This window comes from Petromyzon marinus, chromosome 84, assembly GCF_048934315.1.
Source record: "Petromyzon marinus isolate PM22_M1 ecotype Great Lakes invasive population chromosome 84, UKy_Petmar_22M1.pri1.0, whole genome shotgun sequence".
Classification (NCBI taxonomy): domain Eukaryota; kingdom Metazoa; phylum Chordata; class Hyperoartia; order Petromyzontiformes; family Petromyzontidae; genus Petromyzon; species Petromyzon marinus.
In genome coordinates, this window is record NC_133749.1 from 2,280,729 (window position 1) to 2,293,286 (window position 12,558).

Genomic DNA, 12,558 nt, shown 5'->3' on the forward strand with positions numbered 1-12,558 from the left:
AGTGTGTAGGTGAGTGGTGAGTGAGTGGTGAGTGTGTAGGTGAGTGGTGAGTGGTGAGTGAGTGGTGAGTGTGTAGGTGAGTGGTGAGTGTGTAGGTGAGTGAGTGTGTAGGTGAGTGAGTGGTGAGTGAGTGTTGAGTGTGTAGGTGAGTGAGTGTGTAGGTGAGTGAGTGGTGAGTGAGTGGTGAGTGTGTAGGTGAGTGTGTAGGTGAGTGAGTGGTGAGTGTGTAGGTGAGTGTGTGAGTGAGTGGTGAGTGAGTGGTGAGTGAGTGGTGAGTGTGTAGGTGAGTGTGTAGGTGAGTGAGTGGTGAGTGTGTAGGTGAGTGGTGAGTGGTGAGTGTGTAGGTGAGTGGTGAGTGGTGAGTGTGTAGGTGAGTGGTGAGTGTGTAGGTGAGTGTGTAGGTGAGTGAGTGGTGAGTGTGTAGGTGAGTGTAGGTGAGTGTGTAGGTGAGTGAGTGGTGAGTGTGTTGGTGAGTGTGTAGGTGAGTGTGTAGGTGAGTGTGTAGGTGAGTGGTGAGTGAGTGGTGAGTGTGTAGGTGAGTGGTGAGTGAGTGGTGAGTGAGTGGTGAGTGAGTGGTGAGTGTGTAGGTGAGTGGTGAGTGTGTAGGTGAGTGAGTGGTGAGTGAGTGGTGAGTGAGTGGTGAGTGTGTAGGTGAGTGAGTGGTGAGGGAGTGGTGAGTGAGTGAGTGAGTGGTGAGTGTGTAGGTGAGTGAGTGGTGAGTGAGTGGTGAGTGGTGAGTGAGTGGTGAGTGTGTAGGTGAGTGAGTGGTGAGTGATTGGTGAGTGGTGAGTGTGTAGGTGAGTGTGTAGGTGAGTGAGTGTTTAGGTGAGTGGTGAGTGAGTGGTGAGTGTGTAGGTGAGTGGTGAGTGTGTAGGTGAGTGGTGAGTGTGTAGGTGAGTGAGTGGTGAGTGAGTGGTGAGTGTGTAGGTGAGTGAGTGGTGAGTGAGTGGTGAGTGAGTGGTGAGTGAGTGGTGAGTGTGTAGGTGAGTGGTGAGCCATACTTCCCCTCTTGTTTTCCCCCGGCACAGCTGACGTGTCTGAAGCGGCCTCTGGTCGTCATCCACGACCTCTTTGAGAAATCAATCATGGACATCTCCTGGTGACACAGACACACGCACACACACAGACACATACACACACACATACACACACACAGACACACACACACACAGACACACACACAGACACACACACACATACAGACACACACACAGACACACACACACATACAGACACACACAGACACACACACATACACACACACAGACACACACACATACACACACACAGACACACACACATACACACACACATACACACACAGACACACACACAGACACACACACACACATACACAGACACACACACACACATACACAGACACACACACACATACACACACACAGACACACATACAGACACACACACAGACACACACAGAGACATACACACAGACACACACACAGACACACATACACACAGACACACACACAGACACACATACACACACACACAGACACACGCACACACACACACAGACACACATACAGACACACATACAGACACACACACAGACACATACACAGACACACATACAGACACCCCTACAGACACACACACAGACACACATACACACACATACACAGACACACACACACACATACACACACACACAGACACACACACAGACACACACAGCCACACACATACACACACATACACACACACATGCACACACACATATACACACACAGACACACACACACACATACACAGACACTGACACACACACATACACACACACATACACACACACACAGACACACACACATACACACACACATACACACACACATACACACACACATACACACATACATACACACACAGACACACACACAGACACACACATACACAGACACTGACACACACACATACACACAAACATACACACACACAGACACACACACATACACACACACATACACACACACAGACACACACAGACACAAAAGACAAAGATCCCCCATATAGCCTGTAACAGACTGTAGGGGCAAGTGCTGTTAGCGAGCGCCTATGAAGGCCGGAACGGTACGCGAAGGGTGGGTGGCCAACACCACGCCCGACCGCCTTTGTCTCCCCAGTGGCGATGTTTACACACCGCACCAGGTACTCATTTGAGGCTGAGTCGACCTAGGGGAGGCCTGGGACCGGTTCAGATAATCGTCACTGGTGTTGGCCGTGAGTGGGAATCAAACCCGGGTCGCCAGGTTCATAGCGCAGCGTAGCGCTAACCGCTACACTATCGCTCCCCACACACACCTAAACACACTTACACACACCTACACACAGTCACACACACATACAGACACACACAACAACAACAACAACCGCCATTCGCCCCTAAGTGGCGGTGACGTCACCACGACGCTTGTGCCAGGCTATGTGCACCCTGAGGCCACGTGAAGTGTCGAACGCCCGCTGGCAGGAGGTCACGGGGCAGACCCAGGTGCCACGGGTCGACTGACTGAGATGACTGGCTGATGCACCACCTGTGCCCCCTACTGTGCCAACCTGCTGTGCTTTAGCCACCCGGCGCTCCGCTCGTTGTTGTGAGCGTCGCTCCTCCGCCCTCCGTTGTTATTGGAGGGCGACTACCTCCAACTGCCCAGTAGCATCCTTCACGAGCCTCCTCCACAGAGGTCGATCTTGACACCGCTGGTACCAGTCATCGGCAAGTCTACTCAGCTCCACGTTCTCCTGTACCACATCACTCCATCTCTTCTCTAGCCCGTGCCGCGCCCGCTTAGCCCCCTCGATCTGGCCGAACAAAAGCTGTTTCGGCATGCGTTGGCTGGGCATGCGGGCTACATGACCCAGCCATCGCAGCCTTGCCCGCCGGAGGAGCTCACCGATGGGACCTTGCCCAGATCTTTCAAGGATTTGTGAGCTCCTCACACAATCCAGTCTGGTTAAACCCAGGATGGATCGTAGGCAGGCCAGCCTAAATGTTTCTAACCGGCGAAGATGTTCCATTAGGGGGGTCCACGTTTCGCAAGCGTAGAGAAGGGAGGGAATGACCGTGGCCGAGAAGACCTGAAGCTTAGTGCGGAGCGACAGACCAGGTAGCTTCCACACAGCGTTACGCAACCGATGAAAAGATATTGCCGCTCGACTGATTCGGAGTGAGACCTCTGCTGTTAAACTGGAGCCAGTCATAAGCACACTGCCCAGGTATGGGAAACTCTCCACTCTCTCCACAACTGCCCCATCACCGATTGGGAGTTGTGGGGGTGGAGTGTCCGATGGTACAAAATACCCAGGCAGGTGCTTAGTTTTGGTGGGGCTGATGGTAAGGCCCCACCTCTTAGTGGCACGCTCCAATCTCAGCAGCAGCGTCTCCAACTCCACCTCTGACTGAGCAGCTATTACCAAATCATCAGCATACATAACATGGTTGAGCAATAGGGAGCCATCCCTTGACCGCACCCGGGCATCGATCAGCCTCCCATTATATCTGTACCATATGGAGATTCCCCCGGTACAGCTATTGAAGGCTTCACGAACTACGTGGTCAAAATAGATGTTAAATAATGTGGGAGCCAGAGGACATCCCTGTCGCACCCCAAGGTGTACAGGGAATGGCTCTGACTCCCGGCCACGTAGTTTTACCCGGGCCCGCTCACCATCATGAAGGTCCTTAATGATCGTGAGCAGAGGGTCAGGTACTCCAAAAGCACGAAGAACGACCCAGAGCCCAGGCCTACTGATGGTATCATAGGCCTTGACCAGGTCAATAAAGCAGAGATGTAGGTCTTGTTGGAATTTCCTACACCTCTGCTGTAGCAGACGGACAGAAAATATGGCATCTGTGCAGGACCGCCCTTTCCTGAAACCGCATTGGGGCTCCGCAAGCCTCTCCTCAGCGTGCCTGGCAAGGCGATGCTGAATAATCGTTGCCAGGACCTTTCCCGGCACACTGAGGAGTGAGATGCCCCTGTAGTTGTTACAGTCTGTGCGGTCCCCCTTCTTAAAAAGGGGAACCACCAGGGCATCCTTCCAATCCTGCGGAACCCGTCCAGTGGTCCAAACCGTTGTTATGATGTCATATAGGGCAGTCTGTGCACAAACGCCACCCTCCCTCAGCATTTCGCTTGGGAGATCATCTCTGCCCGCTGCCTTTCCTGGTCTCAGACTCCGGATCGCCTTCAGTACTTCCTCAACAGATGGCACCTCAGCCAGCCACTCACAGGGGGTGACTTCTTCCAATATTTGAGGCACCGCAGCCTCAGCAGGGTCATCCTCACTTTGTGCCACGATGTTTTCCTGGCTGATGGATTTTCCCTCCCCCAGGACCTCACAGAAATGCTCAGCAAATCTGCAAATCTGCAAACCTGTTCTTGGGGGTCGGAGATTGGATCACCGTTTTTCCCCCTAATGATGGTAATAGGTGTGGCGCTGCAGGTTACTTTTTTGATGGAGTTAAATAGAGATGTGTGATCACGGGCCACTGAGGCAAACTCCATCTCCTCAGCAACCCGCGACCACCACCCATCCTTGCAGCGCCTCACGGCTCTCCGAACCTCCGAGCAAAGGCTGCGGTAAGCCTCCTCATTCTCTGACGTGGGATTCTGTAGCCGATGACAGTGGGCCTGTCACTTTTTCTCAACCATTCTGAACACCTCTGTCAGCCAGGGTCTCTGGGGAGGTCTGGACCGCGTACCCAAAGCAGCCATTGCAGCTGCATGAGTCACAGTCCTAAACCTCGCCCATTTACCCTCGACATCAGGAGTCGGGGACGATGCCAATCCCAGCCGCAAGCGATGATGAAATTCTCGCTTGCAACTTTCATCAGATAACTGAGACCAGGCCACTTTAGGTTGGAGTGGGGTCCTGGGTGTACACCCACCACCGGAGTGGAATAATGGCAGGCGCATCTTACAGATGACTAGTCGATGGTCAGAGGACAGATCAGCTCCACGGTAGGTCCTGGTGTCAAGGACATGGGCTCGCATCCGCTGATCCGTCACTATGTAGTCCAGCAGATGTTCTTGCTTGGACCTGGCATGCATCCATGATGTTGTGTGGATGCGCCGATGCTGGAACAGCGTGTTGGTAATTACAAGCCCATGGGCTGCACAAAAATCTAGCAGCCTCCTACCGTTGTTATTGAGCTGATCTGGCCCATGCCCTCCAATCACTCCAGACCAGGTGCCAGCATCATGACCAACTCGGGCATTGAAGTCACCCAACAAGATGACTCTATCCAGAGGGGCCACTTTAGCCAGCACCTGTGACAGGAGGTCATAGAAGGCACCTGTCACGCATAGACACACACACACATACACACACAGTCACACACATATAGACACACACACAGTCACACACACATAGACACACACACGTACACACACACACACAGTCACACACAAATAAACACACATAATCACACACACGTACACACATATAGACACACACACATAGACACACACACGTACACACACATAGACACACACACATAGACACACACACATAGACACACACGTACACACACATAGACACACACATAGACACACACATAGACACACACACGTACAGACACATAGACACACACAGACACACACAGACACAGACACACACACAGACACACACACAGTCACACACACAGTCACACACACATAGACACACACACAGTCACACACACAGTCACACACACAGTCACACACACACATAGACACACACACATAGACACACACACATAGACACACACACATAGACACACACACATAGACACACACAGACACACACATAGACACACACACATAGACACACACACATAGACACACACATATAGACACAAACGTACACAACAAAGATACAAAGATCCCCCATGTAGCCTTAACAGACTGTAGGGGCAAGTGCTGTTAGCGAGCACCTGTGAAGGCCGGAACGGTACACGAGGGGGTGGGTGGCCAGCACCACGCCCGACCGCCTTTGTCTCCCTAGTGGCGATGTTTACACACCGCACCAGGTACTCATTTGAGGCTGAGTAGACCTAGGGGAGGCCCGGGACCGGTTCAGATAATCGTCACTGGTGTTGGCCGTGAGCGGGAATCGAACCCGGGTCGCCAGGTTCATAGCGCAGCGTAGCGCTAACCGCTACACTATCGCTCCCCACCACGTGTGTGTGTACACACGTACACACACACGTACACACACACACACACGTACACACACACAGACACACACATAGACACACACACAGTCACACACACATACACACACACATAGACACACACAGTCACACACACATAGACACACACAGAGACACAGACATGCAAGTGTTGTCTCATTGATGTCCCTGTTTTTCTCCCCGTGTCTCCCCGTGTCTCCCCGTGTCTCCCCGTGTGTCGCCTCGTGTCTCCCCGTGTCTCCCGTGTCTCTCCCCGTGTCTCCCGTGTGTTTCCCCGTGTCTCCCCGTGTCTCCCCTGTCTTCCCGTGTCTCCCCGTGTGTCTCCCCGTGTGTCTCCGTGTCTCCTTGGTGTCTCTGTGCGGTGTGTCCGTGTGGTGTGTGTCTGTGTGTGTGTGAGTGTGTATGTGCGTGTGTGACACTGTGTATGTGTGTGTATGTGACACTGTGTATATGTGTGTCTATGTGACACTATGTATATGTGTGTGTATGTGTGTATGTATGTATCTATGTGACACTGTGTGTGTGGGTGTGTATGTGTGACACTGTGTATGTATGTATGTGTGACACTGTGTATGTGTGTGTATCTATGTGACACTGAGTATATGTGTGTGTGTCTATGTGACACTATGTATCTATGTGACACTGTGTATGTGTCTATGTGACACTATGTATATATGTATGTGTGACACTGTGTATGTGTGTATCTATGTGACACTGTGTATGTGTGTGTGTCTATGTGACACTATGTATCTATGTGACACTGTATGTGTGTGTGTCTGTGACACTATGTATATATGTATGTGTGACACTATGTATATGTGTGCGTGTGTGACACTGTGTATGTATGTATCTATGTGACACTGTGTGTCTGTGTGTGTGTATGTGTGACACTGTTTATGTGTGTGACACTATGTATGTGTGACACTGTGTGTGTGTGACACTGTGTGTGACACTATGTATGTGTGACACTGTGTGTGACACTGTGTGTGTGTGACACTATGTATGTATGTGTGACACTATGTATGTATGTGTGACACTGTGTGTGACACTGTGTGTGTGTGACACTGTGTGTCTATGTGACACTATGTGTGACACTGTGTGTGTGTGACACTGTGTGTGTGTGACACTGTGTGTGTGTGACACTGTGTGTGACACTGTGTCTGTGTGTGTGTCTAGGAGTGTGTGTGACACTGTGTGTGACACTGTGTGACACTGTGTGTGACACTGTGTGTGTGTGACACTGTGTATCTATGTGACACTGTGTGACACTGTGTATCTATGTGACACTGTGTGACACTGTGTGTATCTATGTGACACTGTGTGACACTGTGTGTGACACTGTGTCTATGTGACACTGTGTGTGACACTGTGTGTGTGTGACACTGTGTGTATCTATGTGTGTGTGACACTATGTGTGACACTGTGTCTATGTGACACTGTGTGTGACACTGTGTGTGACACTGTGTGTGACACTATGTATCTGTGTGACACTGTGTGTGACACTATGTATCTGTGTGACACTGTGTGACACTGTGTGTGTGACACTGTGTGACACTGTGTCTGTGTGTGTGTGTGACACTGTGTGTGTGTGTGTCTAGTGGGGAGCGGTAGTGTAGCGGTTAGCGCGCTGCGCTATGAACCTGGCGACCCGGGTTCGATTCCCGCTCACGGCCAACACCAGTGACGATTATGTGAACCGGTCCCGGGCCTCCCCTAGGTCGACTCAGCCTCAAATGAGTACCTGGTGCGGTGTGTAAACATCGCCACTAGGGAGACAAAGGCGGTCGGGCGTGGTGCTGGCCACCCACCCCCTCGTGTACCGTTCTGGCCTTCATAGGTGCTCGCTAACAGCACTTGCCCCTACAGTCTGTTACAGGCTATATGGGGGATCTTTGTCTTTTGTGTGTGTCTAGGAGTGTGTGTGACACTGTGTCTGTGTGTGTGTGTGTGTGACACTATGTATATGTGTGTATGTGTGACAGTGTATATGTGTCTATGTGACACTGTGTCTGTGTGTGTGTGTGTCTAGGAGTGCGTGTGGACGTGCTCTTCTCGTCTGCTCCATGGACGGCTCCGTGGCTTTCGTGGAGTTTGAGAGACACGAGCTGGGAAATCCTCTCACTCACGACGAGAAGGTTCACTACACTACACTATACACTACTACACTGTACTACACTGTACACTACTACACTATACACTACTATACTGTACTACACTGTACACTACTACACTATACACTACTACACTATACACTACTACACTATACACTACTACACTATACACCACTACACTGTACTACACTGTACACTACTACACTATACACTACTACACTGTACTACACTGTACACTACTACACTATACACTACTACACTATACACTACTACACTATACACTACTACACTGTACTACACTGTACACTACTACACTATACACTACTACACTATACACTACTACACTATACACTACTACACTGTACACTACTACACTGTACTACACTGTACTATACACTACACTATAACACTGTACTACACTATACACTACACTATACACTAGTATACACTACACTATACACTGTACACTACTACACTATACACTACACTATACACTGTACTACACTACACTATACACTACACTACTACACTGTACACTATACACTACTACACTACACTATACACTACTACACTGTACACTATACACTACTACACTACACTATACACTACTACACTGTACACTACACTATACACTACACTATACACTACACTATACACTACACTACTATACACTACACTATACACTACACTATACACTACACTACACTATACACTACTTCACTACACTATACACTACTACACTATACACTACTATACACTACACTATACACTACTACACTATACACTACTATACACTACTACACTACACTACACACTACTATACACTATACACTACACTACTACACTATACACTACTACACTACACTATACACTACTACACTACTACTCTACTACACTATACACTACTACACTACTACTCTATACACTACTACACTACTACTCTATACACTACTACACTACACTATGCACTACTACACTATACACTACTACACTACACTATACACTACACTATACACTACTACACTATACACTACTATACACTATGCTATACACTATACACTACACTATACACTATACACTACACTATACACTACTATACACTACACTATACTATACACTACTACACTACTATACACTACACCATACACTACTACACTACTATACACTACACTATACTATACACTACTACATCACTATACACTACATTATACACTACACTATACACTACTATACACTACTACACTACTATACACTACTACACTACTATACACTACTACACCACTATACACTACACTATACACTACACACTACACTATACATTATACACTACACTATACACTACACTACTATACACTACACTATACACTACACTATATACTACACTATACACTACACTATACACTATACTAATTAACACTACACTACTATACACTACACTAAACACTACACTACTACACTACACACTACACGACACACTACACTATACACTACACTACACTATACAGTGAGGGAAAAAAAGTATTTGATCCCCTGCTGATTTTTTACGTTTGCCCACTGACAAAGAAATGATCAGTCTATAGTCTTAGTGGTAGGTTTATTTGAACAGTGAGAGACAGAATAACAACAAAATCCAGAAAAACACATGTCAAAAATGTGATAAGTTGATTTGCATTTTAATGAGGGAAATAAGTATTTGACCCCCTCTCAATCAGAAAGATTTATGGCTCCCAGGTGTCTTTTATACAGGTAACGAGCTGAGATTAGGAGCACACTCTTAAAGGGAGTGCTCCTAATCTCAGCTTGTTACCTGTATAAAAGACACCTGTCCACAGAAGCAATCAATCAATCAGATTCCAAACTCTCCACCATGGCCAAGACCAAAGAGCTCTCCAAGGATGTCAGGGACAAGATTGTAGACCTACACAAGGCTGGAATGGGCTACAAGACCATTGCCAAGCAGCTTGTTGAGAAGGTGACAACAGTTGGTGAGATTATTCGCAAATGGAAGAAACACAAAAAAACTGTCAATCTCCATCGGCCTGGGGCTCCATGCAAGATCTCACCTCGTGGAGTTGCAATGATCATGAGAACGGTGAGGAATCAGCCCAGAACTACACGGGAGGATCTTGTCAATGATCTCAAGGCAGCTGGGACCATAGTCACCAAGAAAACAATTGGTAACACACTACGCCGTGAAGGACTGAAATCCTGCAGCGCCCGCAAGGTCCCCCTGCTCAAGAAAGCACATATACATGCCCGTCTAAAGTTTGCCAATGAACATCTGAATGATTCAGAGGACAACTGGGTGAAAGTGTTGTGGTCAGATGAGACCAAAATGGAGCTCTTTGGCATCAACTCAACTCGCCGTGTTTGGAGGAGGAGGAGGAGGAATGCTGCCTATGACCCCAAGAACACCATCCCCACCGTCAAACATGGGGGTGGAAACATTATGCTTTGGGGGTGTTTTTCTGCTAAGGGGACAGGACAACTTCACCGCATCAAAGGGACGATGGACGGAGCCATGTACCGTCAAATCTTGGGCGAGAACCTCCTTCCCTCAGCCAGGGCATTGAAAATGGGTCCGTGGATGGGTATTCCAGCATGACAATGACCCAAAACACACGGCCAAGGCAACAAAGGAGTGGCTCAAGAAGAAGCACATTAAGGTCCTGGAGTGGCCTAGCCAGTCTCCAGACCTTAATCCCATAGAAAATCCGTGGAGGGAGCTGAAGGTTCGAGTTGCCAAACGCCAGCCTCGAAACCTTAATGACTTGGAGAAGATCCGCAAAGAGGAGTGGGACAAAATCCCTCCTGAGATGTGTGCAAACCTGGTGGCCAACTGCAAGAAACGTCTGACCTCTGTGATTGCCAACAAGGGTTTTGCCACCAAGTACTAAGTCATGTTTTGCAGAGGGCTCAAATACTTATTTCCCTCATTAAAATGCCAATCAATTTATAACATTTTTGACATGCGTTTTTCCGGATTTTTTTGTTGTTATTCTGTCTCTCACTGTTCAAATAAACCTACCATTAAAATTATAGACTGATCATTGCTTTGTCAGTGGGCAAACGTACAAAATCAGCAGGGGATCAAATACTTTTTTCCCTCACTGTACACTACACTATACTACTACACTATACACTACACTACACACTACACTACACACTACACTATACACTACACTATACACTACACTATACACTGTACTATACACTGCACTATACACTGCACTATACACTGCACTATACACTACACTATACACTACACTATACACTACACTACTACACAATACACTACAATATACACCACACTATACACTACACTATACACTACTACACACTACACTATACACTACTATACACTACACTATACACTACGCTATACACTACACACTGCACTACACTATACACTACACTACTACACTATACACTACTATACACTACACTATACACTACACTATACACTACACACTGCACTACACTACTACACTATACACTACACTATACACTACTATACACTACACTATACACTACACTATACACTACACTATAACACAACACCATAACACAACACCATAACACAACACCACTATACCGCTACACTATGACACACCAACTTACTCTCTGTCTGAGTCCACCTATAACCCCCCCACCCACCACCCCCCCACCACCACCCCCCCACCACCACCACCACCCCCCCACCACCACCAGAACTCGATCCACCACAAGACATACGGCACGTGGCTATGTGCCGAGCCTCCATCCCTGCGGGCCATCGTCATCGAAGATCCAGCAACACTCAGCTACCAGACAGGCAATCGGGTAGCACCGCCACCACCGCCTCCGCCGCCTCCACCACCGCCTCCACCGCCTCCGCCGCCTCCTCATCCACCCTCGGCCAATGGCTCCACCTCGTCGCTCGCTGTCAATCAAGCGGGCGGGGGAGGGGCCGGGCCGTTCCCTTCGTTGCTCAACGGGGAAAGCCTCGAGGAGATCAGGAAGGTGGGTGGGTGGTGGTGTGGTGGTGTGTGTGGGTGGGTGTGGTGGGTGTGGTGGGTGGTGTGTGGGTGGGTGGTGTGTGTGGGTGGTGTGGGTGGGTGGGGTGGTGTGTGTGGTGGGTGGGTGGTGGTGTGGGTGGGTGTGGGTGGGTGTGGGTGGTGTGTGTGGTGTGTGTGGGTGGTGTGGGTGGGTGTGTGTGGTGTGTGTGTGGGTGGTGTGGGTTGGTGGGTGTGTGGGTGGTGTGTGTGGTGTGTG

At 48.8% G+C, this 12,558-nt stretch overlaps 1 protein-coding gene across 5 annotated transcripts in view; it reads left to right on the forward strand.

The window, feature by feature from the left end:
- HIRA (histone cell cycle regulator) overlaps positions 1-12,558 on the forward strand; it is a 114,775-nt gene that overhangs the window by 53,498 nt on the left and 48,719 nt on the right. For all 5 annotated transcript variants that reach the window (XM_076057743.1, XM_076057741.1, XM_076057742.1 and 2 more), the window contains 3 exons: positions 1,029-1,099; positions 8,223-8,328; positions 12,016-12,306. In XM_076057743.1, coding sequence (XP_075913858.1) covers positions 1,029-1,099; positions 8,223-8,328; positions 12,016-12,306 — 468 coding nt within the window. The remainder of the gene's footprint in view (positions 1-1,028; positions 1,100-8,222; positions 8,329-12,015; positions 12,307-12,558) is intronic.